Source organism: Melanotaenia boesemani, chromosome 9, assembly GCF_017639745.1.
Source record: "Melanotaenia boesemani isolate fMelBoe1 chromosome 9, fMelBoe1.pri, whole genome shotgun sequence".
Taxonomy (NCBI): Eukaryota; Metazoa; Chordata; class Actinopteri; order Atheriniformes; family Melanotaeniidae; genus Melanotaenia; species Melanotaenia boesemani.
In genome coordinates, this window is record NC_055690.1 from 21,213,527 (window position 1) to 21,234,450 (window position 20,924).

The 20,924-nt window shown below is 37.4% G+C and overlaps 2 protein-coding genes across 5 annotated transcripts in view; both read left to right on the top strand.

Moving 5' to 3' along the window:
* Nucleotides 1–137: 137 nt before the first annotated feature.
* On the top strand, nucleotides 138–5,361 carry tlcd5a (TLC domain containing 5a). Of its 2 annotated transcripts, XM_041993793.1 has the most exons (3): nucleotides 138–457; nucleotides 1,766–1,969; nucleotides 2,388–5,361. In XM_041993793.1, exons 2-3 carry the CDS (start codon nucleotides 1,774–1,776, stop codon nucleotides 2,918–2,920), a joined length of 729 nt encoding a protein of 242 aa, XP_041849727.1. In that variant the 5' UTR covers nucleotides 138–457; nucleotides 1,766–1,773; the 3' UTR covers nucleotides 2,921–5,361. The 2 variants fall into 2 exon arrangements, with proteins under 2 accessions (XP_041849727.1, XP_041849729.1); XM_041993795.1 differs by lacking the exon at nucleotides 138–457 and having other exon boundaries at nucleotides 1,238–1,969.
* A 2,006-nt stretch (nucleotides 5,362–7,367) lies between these two features.
* arhgef12a (Rho guanine nucleotide exchange factor (GEF) 12a) overlaps nucleotides 7,368–20,924 on the top strand; it is a 44,328-nt gene continuing 30,771 nt past the window's right edge. For 2 of the 3 annotated variants that reach the window (XM_041994662.1, XM_041994664.1), the window contains exon 1: nucleotides 7,368–8,761. In XM_041994662.1, the coding sequence (XP_041850596.1) occupies nucleotides 8,730–8,761 (32 nt within the window). In that variant the 5' untranslated portion in view covers nucleotides 7,368–8,729. The remainder of the gene's footprint in view (nucleotides 8,762–20,924) is intronic. The other variant, XM_041994663.1, reaches the window with a different exon arrangement.

Consider the following 20,924-nt stretch of genomic DNA (forward strand, 5'->3'; position numbering starts at 1 on the left):
ATATAAATTATCTAAAATGTACAGTAGAGCTGCTGTTTTTCCAGTTGCAGAGGGCGGACACTTGTAGTTTTGGTAACTGACCACAAGGTGTCCCTATGGTTCCGAAAAGGTTATACAACCTTGCACAGCGTAGTAAAGATAGCTGAATGGATGTGTACATTTAAAATATGTATTTGATTAACTTATACTTACACAGTGTTGATAATATAATTAGGCTATAGTTGTTATTGTAATATCAGCTAGGTGATACGGTTGCTTGTACCGCACAGCACAAATAGAGACAGAGGGGAATCAGATGATGCTGAGGGAAGCTGCTGTTGCTACCGGCGCAGCTCATATAAAGGACAACAAATAGCAGCTAGTCTGTCACTTGTCACCCCCAGAGAAAACTTATCTGACGAGGACACAAAACACACAGGATGTAAGCTGATAAAAGAGCTACGCGTTTACTGCCAAGGTAATATTTCATTTGTGAACGTCTTAAAATTCCCAAAGAAAACGTTTTGAGAGCACTGCAACGTTAGCTTGCTGCTTGTTCTTGTTAGCCCGCTATTTGATTCAGCTACATTGGGTGTTACACTGTTGCGACAGCCTCTTTATTACTGGTCATAAGCTTACTGCTCTTTTCAGTCTGCTTACACCAGCTGCAACTGCTGTTATAATTTATTTGCCAGTTAAGCAAATGAAAACAGACAACTTTTTTGTAGGTTGTCATGGGAACCTTATAGTGACTTATGCACATCCTTGAAACGTCAAATCTAACCATGTTTTTCAGTCAAGATGCTGGTTTGTGCACGCCAGTAAAAGCTAAAGCATCACTTCTACAACAGAAACTTAACATATACACATAACACATAAGACAAATCAAGACCATATGCAACATTATATATATATATATATATATATATATATATATATATATATATATATATATATATATAGAATAGAATAGAATAGATTTTACTTTATTAATCCCTTTGGAGAGTCCTCAGGGAAATTTGGGTACCAGCAGCAATACAACACCAACAGTAAAGCAGGACAAGCACAAGACACAATATATACAGGTACAAAGCAAAATAGAGGCAACAAGGTGCAAGAAAAGCACAAATAGAATGCAATAAATAACAATAAGATAAGTTAATATATATATATATATATATATATATATATATATATATATATATATATATATATATATATATATATACATATATACATCACCTATAAAATTCTGACATCCAACGTATTAAAATATTTGCTGATATTGATCAAGAATTTAATTTCTGGACTGATTTCTGGTGCCTTTTAAAGGCACTGTTGAAACAGCTTATTTCCCCATGGGAAGCTGTCTGAGGCCCAGCACCCAGTAACCTCTCATCCAGTTTTGAAACTAACTTGAAGTCTTTGAGAGCCAAGTGTACATCTTGTTCCTTGGCGTGGTTTTATCTGTCTGCATGGTCTCACCTCCTAGTACAAACGTCACAGCAGAAGAAGAGACGTCCTCCTCACCCCACCAGACCCTCAGCTGGCCAACTATAGTACTATTATAGTTCAAGCAAAGGCTAATTGTTGGTCACTCACAAAGAGTGCACAGTCCAAGTCTTTGGATGGTATTTCTTTCTCTTTTCTACTGTAAGCGATATTACGCAGCAATATGTGCCTCCTTGCATTTTTCTGCCACCCTCTAATGAGCGTTGATGACTTAGTTTAGATTCTTTAGTTTTAATTGGTTTTTAGCTGCTGTTTTTGTTTGTTTTGCCTTCAGAGGGAAACATGGCACTGCTTGTAGTTTGTGCGCTCCTGTGCCTGTCTTGCTGGGTGTCTTTTTACTTCTTCTTGTGTAAAGTGAATGGGTCCAGGAGCTACGAATGGAACTGTCGCCTTGTCACCCTGGTGCACGGCATCCTGGCAGTTTGCATCACGACATATATAGGCTATGTGGATGGACCCTGGCCTTTCACTCATCCAGGTAGGACACCAATGCTTGTTTTAAATTATCAGCATGCAACTTTTTTCATTTATACATTAAAGATTTAAGAAAAAAATGGAAGGTGCTAAAAAACACCAACTTTAGTCGTTAGCCTTGTTGTTTTGTTAATCATCTTTTTATTTTCAATGGGAAAAAATACTTCATTGACTAATCTGTTGCTAAATCTTACTAGAAACAGCTGTTACTATAGTTTATCCAGCTGCATTAAAATAATTTAGAAAGTTCAAATGGAAATAAAGCATCATTACCCATCTTTCATAGAAGATTTTGTTTCCTGACACATGACTACTGCCTCTTTTACAGCGATAAATTGTTTTGTTACATTGGGCAAAAAAAAATCATTTTTATTTGTGCTGACAAAAACTTAAGTCTCTCTGTTTCTGTTTGTGAATTCCAGGCACTAAGAACACCCCTCTCCAGATGAGTGCCATGGTGTTGAGCTTGGGTTACTTTATTTTTGATATGGCCTGGTGTGTGTACTTCCGCACAGAGGGACCCGTTATGTTGGCCCACCACACCATGAGCATCCTGGGAATCCTGTTGACCCTGTGGCTGGGGGAGTCAGGCATCGAATCCTGTGCAGTACTCTTTGGCAGTGAAATCACCAACCCCCTCCTGCAGGCACGCTGGTTCCTCAAACAGACAGGACATTACGGCACTCTGCTGGGGGACATTGTGGACGTCCTGTTTGTGCTGCTGTTTGTTGTGATGCGAATCTTCGTGGGAGGCACAATGCTGTACTGTGAGCTGATCTCCCCGAGGCCCAGATTCTTTATTAAGTGTGGGGGAGTGGCGATGTATGCTCTATCCTGGGTCTTTATGGTGGACATTGTTCGATTTGCCACGCGGAAGTATAAGAGCTGGCACAAACAGCAGAAAAACTACCATCAGATTGTGGCCGCTAACGGTCATGAAGAGAAAACAGACTGATGACTTTTGAGTCTAAAGAAAATCAACAGTATGTCTGTGTTTTTACTACAGATGCTCCATTGATAGTACAAGAAAAAAATCATTCTCTACGTTAACTTAAGATTAAAAAGGATTTTTTTTAAAGAATATGCTATGTTATATGTCTGTTAAGCTTAAAATGTGTGCATTTTTTAAAAACTTTACTTTGTGTGCAGTTGTTGCACCTAAACACACCAGAATATTACTTAAAAGGTGCAGCTAACAACAAACGTCGTTTACGTCACTGAAAACCAAAGCACTTTCTAAAGACACACGTTGCTTTCAGCTGCAGCGAACTGCGGCCTCGTCATGTGTGGTGGTGCTGCTCCAAAGAGGAGTTCACTACTTTGAAAGAGACAGTTTACATGTTGGGCCTGGGGTGCCTGTCAAACATTTTTAGAAATAGCAAAAAATCTTGGGACTGGGGTCCTAGTGGAACTTCCTTTTTTGTTTCTTTTTCCTTTTTATTTTTGATGCATGACAAACTTTGAGCAGATTTGAAAGGTTTACTCAGGGAAAGGTGGGAAAACCAGAAAGTAGAGAAAACTGTCATGTGTTTAATTACTTTTTAATGTAAGCTTTTTACCTGCTGTCTGAAATCCTTATGCAGAGGTTACTCCAAAAGAGCAGCTTTTAGTTCTCTTGTGTAAATGATTACAGTTTAAGCAAAGAAACCTGGTAAACATTCAACAACTCAGACTTTGCCGTCAATTTTTAAATTTGCATAAACTATCTCTATTTCACTATCTTGAAATGGTTGTTGAGAGTCTACCAGGTTTCAAGTATCTGACTATTTGAGTTTCATTGGGATTTGTTAAAAGTTTCAGTCTCACAGAGATTGTGTCTGATATTATTTACAGTAGAAAATGTTAAATGTCCACTTCATTTGCTAAAACGCTGAGACAAACAGCTTCTGTCGACCATCACAAGTGATGTGAATAAAATGCTTGAGCCTACTGCATCATCCCATGCCAAGAAAGTTCCCAAACCCCTAGTTTTGTTTCATTCAGATGTAATAATTGGTCACTTTTTGCACCAGAATTTCTACTGCAATGTGCTAAAATGTGCATAATTCCTCAAGGTTTTGTCGTGACATGTCCCTCTGCATCCTTAATTGTTTTGCAGTGGCAGTGCAAGAGTTATAGGTGCTTAGGTTTTATTGCCCTAACTGACTTAAATGGCTGGACTTATGAAATTGTGGATAAAATATGCCTATTGTGGCTTGCAGGGGAGAACATCAGACTTCCTGATAGTCATCGTAGTTTTACTCCTTTTTTATAATTTGTACCATTGACTGGTTGTTTAATAATGCACCATCTTATTTTTCAAAGCATTGGTTTAAAAAGCTGATTTGTGGCACAAATTGGGAGCTGTTCCAGAATTATTGTGGATTAACATAATTTTTGTGACTTTTGTTACTAAAAATGCACATATACACTGCCTGCACTGATTACAGTAGCATAATTTCTTACACAACACCAAAGTTTACCAAAAGCCACACAAGCTGTTGAAGATTCACACAGGGCACAGTTTAAAAAATCACTGCTGGCAGCATAAGTAAAAAAAAAAAAAAAAAAGAAAATTGCTCAATGGTTTTGTTCAATTACAACTGTTCACAAACTCAACAAAAGAAAAAAAAATCCACTTTCATTGCAAGTTTAAAAGATGAACACCTAATTATGATCTAACCCATCTTGTTGAGCTGTAATATAAATAATTGTTTTGAAAGTTAAGGGATATTTTTTTATAAAAGCAACTGGGAGCCCTTAGAGAGTGTAGACCTCGGCCAAGCCGTTGTAATTGTTTTTGCCAATGATTGTGGGCATTATTTTTAGAAGCTCTAATGGCAAAATGATCCCTATATCCTTATAGTAACGAATCCCTAAAAAAAATTCTGGATCCAGGCAGTGATCAGGATCACCCCCAAAATCTAATCCTGTGTTCCTTATTCTGTTCCCACAATCCATCCATAACATTTAGAGTTATGTTGCTAACAGACAGACAAACCAGCGCCACTGAATACATGACCTCCGCCTTCCTGGAGGTAATTACTCATCAGTAAAAATTGGAAGAAAGCGGTACAGCCAGGAGACTGGTGGTCTTCCTGCAAAAACACCTGGGATGCTTTTTTCACAGCTTTGCAGGTGCAGCCGATGAAAGCTCCTATGCTTTGGATGATGCACAAGTACTGTTTACCTCACTGCCACTGTAAAAGAAAAAAAATCTGTGTGCATAAAAAAGTATAAATCTAACTTGTGTGTGCCTTAGTTATATGAATATATCTTTTTTTACTTTTATTTTTTCTATAAACTTTTTAACACACTTCTGGTCCGAAGGCAACTTTTGTTTTGGGGTTTCTTTGATATCCTTTGTAAACCCTATTTAAAACAAAGTTAAATAAAATCAAATAAAAATAGAATGTGGTTGATGTGTTTAAAAAAGCTATCAGTTATTTAAAACTAATTGTTTTGTGTTGGATACTCTGTGCACTGAGACTGAAGTTGCATAAACTGTCCACATGATGGTGTCATATCAATTTTATATGAATAGTCAGGAAGGAAACATTGAAAGACCTTCTGCCAATGCTTCAAAGAAAGACATGAAAAGTACAAAAAAACTGTTTTCACCATTATCAGCTGAAATAAATATACTTTTAGTTACATTTTACTTCTTTGTTTTGCTTTAGTTGTCCTTTCTAGCATAAATTTAACAGGTTTAAATTTGTTTTCTTATGTATTGAAATACAAATGTGCAGCATTGCATATTGCCAGCTGCCAACAAATAATGCAATAAGACCAATTTGCTATTTAAGAGAAAAACACATCTAAATGCACAATTATAAATACAGGATTAAAAGAGATTTGCTATGGCACTGGAAAAATTGTATAAGTATCCACCTTCAAAATGATAAGAATCATTCACATTAATATAAATAAAATACATAATAATAATAATATTAATAGAGGTAATGAATATTGTCTGAACTGACCACAGATCCCTGCTTGTGCTAGTGTAGTGTTTTACAAATAGTTTTTCAATAAAGTACATTTATGAATAAAAGCATGACGATGTACTAAAACATGATTTTCATTTCCATTCTATCTTTTACACTCACTCACAGAAACAGACAGTGATATTCAATTGTCTTTCAGGTTTTTCTCTTTGAGCAAACTAAGGACAGTTAATCAAAACATTTGTCTCCTCTTGTGCATGAGGACTAGACTGTAAACAATGGACAGAGTGACTGTTCTGATCCATAACCAACCAACCACAAATAAGCAGAGAGCCATTTAAACCATGAAGAAATCAGGCAAGTTAACACAATTATCCAGTTAATCACTAAAGGAAGATGGCTCCTTATTGGAAAAATACTTAAGAATAGTTTCCCTGCAATGGGAAAGCAAACAAGCAAGCAATATCTTTTCTATTCTCACTTATTTGTTCGGTTATAGTAGAAGATTGTGGAAAAAATGCCTTACAAACACAATTTTGTCTGGCCAATTGTCAATTAATCCACAGATGCCATACTATGACATACCAAGATAAGAGAAAAACAGCTCTCAAATCCTTTTGAGAAACTTGAATCGATGTACCAGAACCTACTAGATCATTGAAAAACTAACATGACAAATTAATTGGTTAAATTGTTGATTATTCATCTGCCAATCTATTATTTACTTGAAATACTAATAAATATATCATTCTTTCTCTCACAGAAATGTGTACTTCATAGTCAAATATGAATTAACTGGCTAGCTTATTCATAATCAACTTTATCAGCATATATATCAAGGGTGCAACTGGTATTTTATCAAAGATATGCAATATCAATAAGAAGTCCCTCATGGGAAGATGTTCTCAGGTGTTTGGTTCTGTCAAGATACATAGCTAGAACCTTATGACTTTCAGTGAACACATAATGAGGACTCTAAGCTATAACTAGTCCAATTAATACATTTTTTTAACTAACTGTGTGGATTTTGCAATAGTTATGCAGTTGCTTTTGTTTTTGCTGCTAATGTTTTCAAACCAAAGGCATTTCATGTAATAAGTTTTTTTTATTTCTAAAAAAAAAAAAAGCCATATTTCAAAGTTGTGATAAAAAATAACCAAGTAAGCATTGACATTTTAATTGCACGTCTTCTTAAATTCAACGTAGTTTAATAATCAATCATTTACTGTAATCGGTAGTCATAACATTTTTCCACTTTATCAGCTATGATAACATTTAAGCTAAGCCTTCTTTTTATTCATAGCCTAATGTCTGCTCTACGAGTACACCAAGGAATACTGCACTATTGTTACAAGTAGCAGCAGCAGCAGTGGTATTACTGTTGGTATTATTTTGAGTAGTTTTACAGCAATGTACCCGAACAATATGCTGAAACCAGATTTCCCATCTCCCGGCGGAAGTGGTTAGTGGAAACGCTACCGGACTCCCATCTGGTAGCGGGCTAGGGCGTTGCTAGCGGCAGAAAGTGGGATTTTTGGTACCTTTCCACAAGTTATACTCTCCAACAAACAGCGTCTTTCGTCGGGGGAAAAAACGCGTTTATGTTCGCCACAAGTTTCAAGCCCCTCTGGTTTTTGTTTTGTCGTGCTTTACAGAGGAGTTGTTGTTTTCTGTCCCGTTAGCTGGTCACAAAGCTAGCCTGCTTTCCATCCACGGGAATTCTGCTGAGAAACGACTGAATTCTGAAAACATGGAGTCAAGCAACGTAGCGCTGTGCTAACAGAGTCCACTGGATTTTCTTTGCTCAAGAGGACTTTTTGAAGCACAGAACACGGAGACAGATATCAAGCCAGTGAAGGTTCATGAGGTGGTGTACATATATTTTTCGGTTGTTGGCCGGGTCATTGTTGTGAACGGGAGTTTGCTTATTTTGCACTCAAAACAAGAGCACACGAAGCAAAGTTTTTTTTTTGCTGAAAGAGCTCATCTGTTTTGTTAGCTGGTAGCTGGCGAGATTCAACGCATGCCTGCTTGCTGTGAGAAAGACTTTTCCAAAACCAATGTGCTATTTAAAAAATATGATAATATAACCTATTTGATTTTAAATCCCGACGTCTACAACCTTAGCCACAGTTGTTTTGCTAATTTGTAAAACGGTTGGTTTAAACTCGGTATTGAGCGATTTTCATGGTCACGGGAGAGTTGCCCTTACAGCCACAGGCAGGCATTTTTAGGAGCAGGGAATACCAAATGGGACTGCAGGAATTTTCAGCATCTTTAAAGATCATTTAGTCACCGAGGCCATTCGGCCGACCAGGGGTGGTGGCGTACGGACCACATCGCAGGGCCAAGGTGTCTGGTACATTGGATTGTTTACACGTTTCCTACCGGCGGAAAACTGGATGTGAATGCAAAGGGGCCATACAAGGAGTTCATACATTCACCACAAGTTTTTTTCCCAGCTGGAGCTGTATATTTATAATTACTGGCAATATATGGTTTATTGCCGGGAAGGAGTATTATCTAACTACAGCTAATACGAGCGAGGCCCCGAATAATTTTTAAGGTCTGCGCTGAAGAATCCTTGCTGCTGTTTCGTTTGGACAAACAGTACTTGTTGACAGATCACATAGATAGTATTTTTATTTAATTTAGTCTTTGGACGTGCCTTGCATCAACCTAACGCTCCCCCGAAGTGAGTTGATCATCAGTACAATTCTCAAAATCCTTGCTACTTCAGACGAATGCCAGAGAAGTGCGCTCCGGGAAATCGACTCACCAGACTCTGGAAAATGTTAATGGGATATAATTTGCTGCAAATCTAGAACCAGAAGCCCAATGAGTGACACACAGTCCAGCTTCACTGACAGGTATAGTATATAATACCTTTATGTTCTGCTATTACACTGTACCACATGCACAGTCTCAGTCATCAGAGGAGTAAAACAACGTTTTGCAAAGGTTTGGGTCAACTTAAACACAGTCTGATGAAAATATCCCCAACATGCCTCTAGTAAACGTCTACTTTGTGTTGATATTCTCAGTAATAACCGTGTTATTCAATTACTAAGGGGAAAACGTAAGCTCTTTATGGAATCTGCTGATTTCAGCATGGGTAATGGAGGTTTTTTTGCAAGAAACTACTACTTGTCCAGTGAGTGAGAAGGCCTGCCACTGTTTATGTGCAAGGAAACAGTCATCTGTGATCCCTGTACACCTTTCAACATCACTATTACCTCTAAGCCTTTAAAGCTAACCCTCTCCTACACCTATTAAAACAATCTCTGGATTTAGAGTAAACCTTTGCTCCATGAAGTAATCACTTTATCCAAGGCAGCTGTCAGTTTAAAATCAAGGCATAGACTAGGGTTCTAAATAATGTTTTATGGCCTGAAGAATAGACTAAATACAGAGAAGGATTAGTCTGTACCATCCTGTTTCATTGAGATTGTGTATCATTATACTTTGATTTGAATAATTTTAGGAGTAAGTTCCTCTGTGGTTTTGTACTTAGAAAAAAAAGAAGATATTTCTGCTACACTGGTAGTTAAACAGAAATGAAGCTGGTACATTACATCAAGACTTCCCTCCTGAATCACACATACCTGCAAGTAGAGCAGGCCAAAACACTGGAATGTAGTTGGTAGCTCTCAGAATAGAGGGGAGCTTATTGCACAGGTTGGGATGTGAATATCCTTATGGCTTGAGCTGGAGGCTAAAGCCCAACCCATTTTACATGACCCCCTTCCCCCACAGCAGTGATGGCAACAGCGGCTGGCACCAACTGCTATTGTGGTGTGTTTTAATGTGTGTGTGTGCGTGCATGCATGTTTTGTCACATAATATTACCAAGACACTATGACAGCATCGATTGAACTGGAAAAAATATCTCAGTGGCCCTGATTGCAAACCTGTAGCAACATTTAAATGGAACAGGATATGCACAGTAAAGTATTAAATATAAATAAAAATGCTTCTGAAAACATTAAGGACTTCTTTTGGACTGAATTAGCTGTTATAATATTGTTTTATGTTTTAGAATATACAGTCCATGTGGTTTAGACAGTGCTACACATATGTCTTGTCTAATAATTTTCCCTTGAACTTGCTCATGTGCATTGGTTTTCCAGGGTTAGTGCTCTAATAGTCATCATTTTTACTCTGCAAGTAGAGCATGATGCAGACCACTATACTAGTGAAAAACAAAGTGTAAAACGGTTACATATCAAACTGTAGGTCATACATCGTAGTGTGTGTCTGTTGCACAACTACAGGATGTGGCGTTGTTTAGGATGCAGCTGCTTTTTATTGTTTTCCACACATAAAAAAAAAGGTTCACCTGCATATGTCTTTGCTTTCTCTTCCTCTGTGTGTGGTGTTGCAAAGTCTGTTATCTTTTTTTTAACTGTTGGCTTTGATGGCCGTGTCCATCCCAGATCTATTGGGCCTGGGCTGCTATCTGCTGGGTCAGTTTAGTGTGCTGTTAGCTCTTTGTCATAGAGTTCTGCTGATCTCCACGTTTTCCCACCACCCCCCTTCTGAGGCCCTCCCGGGAAGTGGTGTTGGTGACATCACTAGTAGTAAACAAAAGCATTCAATGGGACCAAACTAGCTAACTGCTGTGTATTCCCCCCGCAGGTCTGTCAGCGTAGGTCAGGTATGTTCAGGGAGTTTGGTTTGAGTATTCTGAAATTTTTACTGTCTTTGAAGAAGAGCTTTAGTTTATGTCATAATAGGGTTACAAAAATAAATCACAGTTAAATATAATTTTGTTAAAAATTTGTTCTCATTAAGTCATACTATTAGTTTTAATGGTGGGAAGTCAATCAGAACTTTAAAAGTTTTTTTTTTTATTTATTATCATTTGAAAAACTTAAATATTAAGTGTTTATTGAACAGTAAAGTTATTATATCAGCAGTGATTGACAATAACATGGTTTTAAAGCTGATATTATCCTTACTGGAGTGGAGTTTGTTTGCTCATGATAAATGTGTCCACGAGTGGTTCTGACAGCGTGGTCTGCCTCTATGCATCCCCTAAGTTTGCCAATCCTCCCTTATAATGCAGCATGCATTTATTCCATCTCGCCAGCCTTGATACTGAAGATGCTGTGTCAGCTGCTCTGAACTATACATTAAAATAAGTATGCAGAAGCCATTTAAAGCTGCAATGAGATGAGAGCTGCAAAGCCTGCTGCCTAAGGATGCAATGGTGAATAACCACATATGTGTGCATGTGTGTGAGTGTGTATATATATATATATATACACACACAAGTTATAACATATTTTTTACAAGTGAAAAGATAACCGGAAAAGTTAGGGTAAATAACAACTGAGTTGAAATTGGCGCCCTGTTTTGATGTATTAATGGCATATTAATAAGATATTTCTTTTGCTACAATATAAGAAAAGTTGTAGTGACTGCCAGGTGTTTTATTGGACATATGTTTTAAGGATGTTAGAAACAATCAAAACCTAGATGCCTCGAGATGGGTTTGTGGAAGATTTGGATCAATTGAGAAATTTGAAAAATTAATTTTCTGTATATCAATTGATTTTATGTTGGACAAAGAGGAGCTCTGAAGAGCAGAAGGAAAGCCAATCTGTAGCATTCAGATGATGGCTGAGTGAAAAATATGACTGACATCCTCCACATTAATGACACGCATATGGAAACTTTGGCATCTATGAAGCTGAACTATGATATTTTGGAAATATGAAAAACATAAGAAATCACACTACACATTTTCATCCAGGGAAAGATGATGAAACATTCTGAAGTTAAAGCGTCATCCCCCTTGGTGAGGGGGAAGAAAATTACAAACTCCATTGCCACTCATATTTCCAAGGATATGCATTTGTATTCAGTCTTTTGAACCAGGGCTTTTGCACTGTGTTGTGTAGTTACAACACTCCTCCTCAAATATATTTTATTGACAGTAATATCCTCAGTTAATGACCAAAGTCATTGAACTATTTAAGAAAGCAGGTAGGATGGCTCTAATGCCTTGCTTGGGCAGATGTGCAGCTATATCACCATACAAGGCACATTTAATCACAGATAATTGGCTGGAAACTTTGTGTGCTCCACACATGAGCAGTGAATGAATTATTATATTCTTCAGGACATTGGTTAGAATGGCAATATTTTGTTGGAGATTCAAAATGCTGACATTAGTATTTACTTTTTAGTATGTTTCTCTCTCACACTTTTGTTGTCCTGAAAGTTCTGTTTAACTGCTGAGAAATGTGTTGGCAAATTTAACCTTACAGTTAATTGGCTGCTTGTCTTCTATTTGTTTTATTAAACATACTGGAGATTAATTAATTCTGGATTGTTAAACATATTTTGCTCTGAAATTATCAAGTAGTCAAACACTGATGGGGGGAAAAAGTCTGGAATAAGAAAAAAAATGTAATAGAACCACTCCTGACATCTTCTAGTTGGCCAAAGCCAGATGAAAGAAATAATATAAAAAAATTGTTAATGTGTAAAATGAATATCAGCATTAAACAAGTTTGAAACAATTTATAAGGTTTTATAGAATCACAATTAATAAAGTTGCACTAAATTGATCTAAAAAGTGTAGTGTGAATTTTATCATACCCAATGTATCTAGATTATAGATTATATAAGCTGGTAAATAAATGGGGGAGATGCTATAATTTGTAATTTGTAAAGTGGGATTTTGTACAAATACCATGTTCAGTGACTTGGATTGCTATATTTACATACAAGAACCTATAACCTGATGAGATTTTGGGAGAAATTGAAGTTATTTATGGTCGGTGTTATAACTGACAATTATTAACACTAAGTTAAAAAAAGTTGAAAAAAATCAAAACTACAAAACATGACACTTTTGCGGCTTATAATTAGAGGTTTTCAAAGCTATGTAGATTCATAATGAGTCCTGCAGATTTTCAATCTTTAAGTAGTCATAGCAACTATTCATGATTTTTGCTGTGTTGACATGCAAAATGACTCTTTAGAATTTAGTTTACACACAAAGCTCACAGCTGTGGTCAGCACACAGCTGCTCTGCAGAGGTGAGGGAAAAATCCTGCCTGCTAGAGAAACAGGAGACAACTTGTCCTCCACCTTATCTAGCTTCACATGTACCTCACTGCCTTCGTATCTACTGCACGGCTGACACTACCACTCAGTGCCAGGGGTCTAGCCTGATGCCCTTTCTTTCTGTGAGTTGAAATGCACAAAATACCCACATACCAGGGGTAGGTAGGGGTAGGTAGTTTGTGGTGCCGGGAATTAAGAATTATTTTGCTTGCTATAGGATTGCAGCAACGAATGCCCAGGCAAATTAGTTTTCCAGTTCACATCAATAAAACCGTACTGTATATACAGTATGTATAGAAAGCTTTCAAGCAGTCACTCCCTGGAGATTCACAGTGCCAGAGCATTAGCTATCGGTAGGTATGTCTGGCATTCTGTATATGTAGCCATTTCCGTTGTGTTCAGTTGTAGAAAGTAATGTATTTAAATGTATAAGTGGTAGCACATTGCCACTAGTTGTTTTCACATATGCATTTTAGTCGGTCTGTTTTTTCAGCCCTGTACAATGACCATTAACAGGAGTGCAGAATGCAACAGCTGTAGCTATTCATGCAGCTGTTCCTCTGCTGATAGAAGTCGGTTAGCTTGATAGCTCACTGTAGCCTCAAGAGTTGATAGAAAGTGTGCCAGCACTATACAGGTCGGTCTTGAGGATGCATTACAGTAATCAATTTTATCTGCTTTACTTTTACTAATTTTTAACTCTGCTACTGAGGTACATATCAGATTTTCACATATTCAGCAATAAGCTACAATGGAGACGTCGTAACCGACCTTACGCAGATGTTAAGTGTAAATCCATCTTTTCACTCTGTATACCAACAGTGTGTTTCTTTATTACCTCAATCTGGGTTTTTCTTACATTTATAATAAATTTAAATATCTGTTGAAATGTGTTCTTTTGACGTTTATATGTTGTTTTAATAGTTAAGGAAAGAAGACATTAATGCAAAATTTGCAAGTACTGCTATATTTTTTCATGACATTTTTTAAATGACATGATGAAAACCGGGTTGCAATAATAAAATGGTGACATACATTTAGTTTCTATATAGGCCTAACTAACTGGATGTAAATATCAACAACCTTAACTCATGAATTATGTATGTATTCATGAACTCTGCAACAGATAACCTTTCCATTACAGCTTTACAGTGTTAATATGACTAAATAATTTAAACATCATATGACATCTACACGCTATAAAGTCACGTCGCAGTTTCAATCTTCATCATTTCTATAAATGACAGAAATGCGGTGATGAAAAAGAAAAACATTCAGGACAAAAAAAAAAAACAAAAAAACGTAAAACTTTTGAAATGTCCTGATTAGGGCTGCAACTAATGACTATTCTGATGGTCGATTAGTCACCGACTACTAAAACGACTAGTCGACCAATCGGATTATGTATCTCATGATTATTATAAATGGATCTTATTTCACTTTCAGCTTTGAAATCTTGCATGAGGTTGTTTAGTAAGTCCGAAGTGCCTCCTCTTTAAATGTTCAAGCACTGCAGACGTACTTCCGTGGTACACAAGGTCTGCTTTACAAATCTCATATGTATTTAATTTATTTTGTAAGTTTAACGTGAAGTTATCCCAGACTTTTAACGTTCTCTGCCGCCGTTTTGTTCTCTAGTCCGCCACCATATTTTTCCCCTGGCGGACTTTATTGCGCAAGTGCAACTCTCAGCAGAGATAAAAAAGAAGATGAAGTCTCACTCTAGTTTTTTTTAAACATTTTTTTTTGCCGACAAGTTGATGGCTAAATTCGTTTGTCGACTATTTTTATTGTCAACTAATGTCGACAACGTCGACTAATCGTTGCAGCCCTAGTCCTGTTGAAAACCCTTTCATTCAGTGGAGTCGATCTAAATGTTCTTAAACTTCAGATCTCAGATAATGTGTTAATGTTAATAAAACCCACAAATAATATTAGATCAATTTTTAACCATAATACGACTCAGAAATCACTACAGTGATGGTGGGGTTCGGTTGTGCATGTTACCATGATGTACACAACGTTCTCGGCTTAACACCGCAGCAGGAGAAATACATCTGCTGCTTCACACTGGATCCAGTGTGTCCGTCTTCACCTCTCTGATAGAGTTTAAAAAACACTGATATTTGTGTGTGATTTTCAGCTGGTTGCCGTGTTTTCCGACGCCTGCTCTGTCTGCAGCGCTGGCGGAAGTATGTTCATCTGTGTGTACGTGCACGTGTCTCTGTGTGTGGTCGCATCAGAGGAAAACTCTTAGAGCAGCAATGACCTGATGATTTTTAAATAATATAACAGTTTTGTTTTAAATAAAAGAAAAAAAAAGTATAAACCTGTTCTTGAGGAAATGAAAGTTTTTTTCTCCTTTGACTTTGTCACTGTTTAGAAAACCAGATCAAAATTAATTAACTTGACGTCGTAGGAGGGGCGGTGGGTTTCATAGGTTGGGCCGGGCGACCCAACAATATAATGGAGTGGAAACAGTGTGCTAGACATTCTGTCTGCCCTTGTTGTAGGTATTGAGGACATAATTGTATTTTGGTGGATTTGTGTGTATGCTATATAAGAGAAACAGTGCAATGTTGAGTTTTTCTGATGGTTCAGGAAAAATTGTAATGAACAGGTTTTATTTATGAGGTGAGTTATCTGTATTAATATGAATTGCCTACCAAAAGTCTGCACTGAATTATAGATTAGATTCTTAGTTTTGTATTTGTCAATGTAAATGTGGACCTTAAGAAGATTGCTCATTTCAGTCTTTCACTGTGGGCAACACATACCAACTCAAACCATACCTTTTCTTTCCCTTTCTGATTTCACTCTTTTTTACACCACAGTCGTATGTATTTTTTTATTCTGTTCCTTTCAATGTTACTTCCTCTTTCACATGATTACCTTTCAGCTCACGAACTCCTGAATCTCATGAAAATGAATGGAGAGTTATGTCCTGGTGTTCTAACCCATTTCTGTTCACGCATGTACTTCGTAGCAGTACAGAGGATTCTCTACTCGAGTGTTCTTGGGAAAAAGATATACTCTACAGAGGGTTAAGGGTGTAGGATGTGGAACTTGCTTTTTTTAACAGCAGATCATAAATAGTGGATGAGACTCCATACTTGGATGTAATGACTGTGTGTGTTGATGTCAATACTGCGTCTATTTAGATTATACACAAATCTACAAATGACAGGAAAACACCCCACAGGCAGTGTGAAATATGAGGAAGCAACTATTCTTATCAGCACATACAATTAGGTAGTTGTGCTGCAAGTTAGAGAAAATATAATGTTGGGTCAAATTATCAGAATTTATCCGTCTTATCTATTTTCTTATCCTTATCCAAAGTGAGGTCAAAGGGGCAACCGGTCAAGAAGGGAAACACAGACCTCTCTCCCTAGTGACACTCTTAAAGAGAAGCCAGGGTATTCCAGGATGAAAAGGGATATACAATCTGTTCAGCGGGTTCTCGGTCTCCTTTGGGGTCTCCACTTCCCAAGAGTCAGTTTATGTGTCTGGAAATTGGGCCACTTAAGCCCCCACCTTTGCCAGCTACCCAGCTTCCACTGCACCGACCTCAAATAGAGATGGGTCGATACCGATACTAGCATTGGAAATATTCGCTGATCCTGCCAAAAGTAAGGAGATCGATATCGGGGTTTATTTCTGTCTAAACACTATCCGATACCATGGAAATGGAATTGTTTGTTTCCTGCCCAAAACAACCACATACAGACAAAGGAAGTTACCCAGTCTTGCATAACTATTGTTTTGAGTTGTAAAGCGAAGAAGCAGCTACATGTGAGTCACTGTTGTGCTTATGATTTAGCATTAGCGATATGCTGCCAATTTGGCATCATAATACGTTAGAAAATCCCGCTAGCAAAACAGCGACTTGCCTCATATGTAGGGCTGAAGTTTCCAGAGGTGGCACGAATGCTGCCAAATTAAATACCAGAAACTTTATAAAGCATTTTGGTTGTCATCATGTGAAAAAGCACAAGAAATTTGTTGCCTTAGGAAAAGCACAACGAACCGCAGCAGTAACAGATGTAACAGAAAGCCAGAAAGCCACCACAATAACAGACGTTTTAGAATTTAAACATTCACTGTAAGCCTAATTTCAAGATAGTTTTTAATAGAAATTCTTTGATCCAAGTTTATTTACGCAATAACTTAAAAAGTTCTGTGGCAATCATGGTTTTCATTTGTTAATAAAACATGAATAATACAAATGAATATTAAGCATGTCAAAAATAATGCATTAATGGCGATAGTTAATTTATGTAATTAAAACAGGTGTGATAATTTATGGGCAATAAATTGATGAGAGAAACTGTGAACAGATTTTAAGATATAAATCATAGCAGGGGTCTTCTCTAACAAAGTAGATGACACGTGGTAGAAAGGATTTATACTTCAGCTATGCAGGGGCAGGTCTAGAAAAGTTTTGATGGGGGGCCAGGCAGGTGCACTGGCCAGGAAAAGGGGGGCACAAATGAGAACTTTTTATAAGGTCTAGACTTTGTGGAATTTAGCACTTACTTTTACAACTAAAGTGATCAATTAATGTAGAAAACTGAAAAAAAAACCAAGCAAGGGTTAGTTAACATTTAATATTTGTAAGCATTGGCTCTTTCTGTTGATACAGTACAGTAAAGCAAACATATTTCAGTCACAAATGGTGATTAATCGTAATTAATTTGTAAGCTGTGATTAATCTGTTATATAAATGTCATGTTTTATAGTTTAACCTATGCTATTGAATGACAGTAACAATATCGTACATCAGTCTATAATAAATGTAATTTATTTAAATTATAAATTTAATAGACCTTACCTTAACCCCAGATATCAGAATTGGTATCGTAAGGAAAAAATGGGATGGGAACATCCCTAAATATCATCACAGTAATATTTTCCATACTGACTGAACTTGATCACAATATAGATCTCTTTGCTCCATTTTCAATGCTTCTTAACTGGGGTGTCAGGCATTTCAACGATGAAATAATGCATCCATAAAACTTGCATTGTGGGGCCTATATTAATAATTTCTATTGCTTATGAGTAATGTTTTCAGTTGAAAGGGCCAGGTCTATTTGGTTATGTGATTACAATTATCTGATATTGTGTATGTTCTTGAAGTTATTCTAACCATAATGCTGGCAGGACCTACAGCATGAAAGGAGCAAGTTTTTAAGTTGGGGTAGTAGCGCACATAATGATATCACTGTATATAACCTGACCAAGTGCTCAGTGTATATGGCCAATACAGGATATGCAGATCTGAAGTAATTTTCAATCTAATAAAGACATGATGAACTAACAAAAACAGAAGTTTGTTTTAGTTCATGCACATGAATATCAAAGAGCTTTGACAGTATAGTATGCTTCAGTAGTTCTGCTCTCAAGTCTTTTTTGTACCAGTGCAGCACTTACAGTTACAGAGCAAATGACAAGAAAAAGGTGTTAAACATTTAAATATTTCAGTTTGAATATAATGTGTCATTGTAGTTATAAATATTCACTTAATTGAATGTCATTCCTGTATCTTTTCCTTTAAATGATAGAGAATAGTATACATAATATAAATAAGCGATACGGGTATTGATAAAATCCCAACCATGTCTATTTCTAATGGCTATTACTCTAGCTAAGTCTGGTTAAAAAGAAGTAAATAGAGCTAAAAATACAAAAAAAAAAAAAAAAAAAAAAAAAAAAGGATGGAGATGGCGGATAAGAAAGAATCAAGCCATGCCCCGGGGTTGGTTAAGTTGGAGAATGGATAAAGTCTGGGCATTAGATAGAGCTCTGAGTACTGGGGGAGTTGGGGGTCTAATCACCCAGTTCTGTGATGTTGATGCCTGTGGACACCTCTAAGAATCCTGCCCTGTTTGCCTAAAGCGCTTCAGGGCTTTAACATTACTTTCACTCCATAAAAGACTGGATCATAACAATGGAGAAACAAGGGATATAGAAAGAGTGCTGTCTTATCCAAGCACCATGTCTTCACATGTCCATTTAAGGGTTTGTGACCTTAAACTAGGCGGGCGCCTTCAAGCTAACTGTGGCACTTTGGAAAGTGTAATATTCTTCAGACTGCACAATGGCTCACAGGCCTCTTATACAGTAAGGCGACAATCTGCTGTTGGGCACATCTGGAGCACCAGTGAATGTTCAGTGTATGTGTCACCACTGCTGGACTCCATTCGCCTCTTTATTAGAAAGTTATTTAGGCTCTTTTTTTCTAATTCAAATAGTGGAAACTGTGTTAATCGGTGTGGTTGTTCAGCCTGATTAGTCCACCATGGTGAGTGAGTTCAGGAAGAGGTAGGTTGCAGAAATGACAGAAAGGTATCAACTAATTTTATACCTCACTCACACGTTCTCATTTTCATCTTTACTTCCCCAAAGCAAGCTGCACTTTCACACGACGACATGGCCATTTTGAGTGAAATACCAGACTCATGTGACAGTACCTCTAATTGACTTTAGAGAACTACACAAGCATACATCCTTAATTTTTATTTTTATAGACGTACACAATCTTCTGCTTTCCCTTAACACTGTTCAGACATTGGGCTTGTGAGTAGACCCACCAGAGGAAGTGTGACCAGCCGCCTAGCGTGGCACTATTATTAATGTTACAAAGTCTCTTTTTGCTGATTTACATGTGATCAGGAACTTTAAATCACACCTCTACACTTTATTGCCACTTGCCAGGTTTTTATCAAGTACTGGCAGTTATGCTGAACAGATAACACCAATTTCTAAATAACCACAAAATATTGGGGAAAATCAGGACAGGAAAACAGGAATTACTTGTGATTTAATGTAAATTATTTCACATCTTCCATTAGATTATTCTGTCCTGTATGTATTAATCTTGATCAGTGAGTGCCCTAATGACTGGTTGTTTCCTGAAGTGATGAATTATTCAATATGTGAAGTATCATCTTGCAGTCATCATAATAAATAGTGCAAATAGTGCATTACGTTGCACGTTTTATAGCTCTGAAGAGGATGATGGGTCAGTGTGCTGTTAGTACTGCAGCATCATAACGTATTTCTGCTTTTAATGTTTGCACATTGTTTGGATCATTATGAAATAGACATCGGACACAATGTATCTGCATTTTCAGGTGTCGGTGTCCCTGGCAGGCACTCGCACAAGCATGTTTGTATTTAAGTCACTTAAGGTTACCATTCAGCGAACCCCCCTCCCCCCCCCCAAAATACGCTGAAATCATAAAAGCATCAGATAAGATTTTAGAGAAGGTACTGACTGATCAGCAAACTTTTTATATTTTTGCAGCAGGGCTCATGACTAAGCAGTGGTGTAGATGGTGTAGCATGTTGAGCCACCTTTCCTTTCCCAGTGCTCGAGGACAGCAGACAGCATAGCGTGAAGAAATGTCTATCCCCCAGCACTCATGTCAGGAATCCTGATGAGGTTTATTGGGGCAGAAAGGGCAGAGTTTTCCCCCTGAGGCTGTAGCTTGAGCTCCAAAGCTATTGGTCTTGTTTCTTTAACACACACCACACCTCCCTCCCTGTCTCTGTCTCGTACACTTCTTTAATCCTGTTGTTCTTCATATGCATATTACATTATACACAGTTCTACGTGAGCAGACTGCTAAGGTATAGTGAAAGTGACACTACTGTGTTAGACAGTCTTCGTAATACAGAAGGTAGTGTAAAAGAGGAAAATGACTGGGTGTAGACGGCTTCTTTCTCGCTGGCAGGGAGTGAAATGAAGCAACGTCATGCAAGCTGTGTGTTTGTGTGTTCACCCACATTGTGACTCAGGTATATAGATTAGATGACAGTTAGTGTGTTTGTGTTCTTTTCCATTGGCTGGCTGCTAGCATGAATCAGACTGTTCAAGAGACTGTTTTTACACCATTGAGACAGAATCACAGACATGTTTTAAAGAGGTGATAGCTAGCTTGCTGG

Coding starts and splice junctions, on each gene's coding strand:
- tlcd5a (XM_041993793.1), top strand. CDS start 1,774: ATGGCACTGCTTGTAGTTTGTGCGCTCCTGTGCCTGTCTTGCTGGGTG. Junction 1,970..2,387: donor CTGGCCTTTCACTCATCCAG/GTAGGACACCAA, acceptor TGTGAATTCCAG/GCACTAAGAACACCCCTCTC.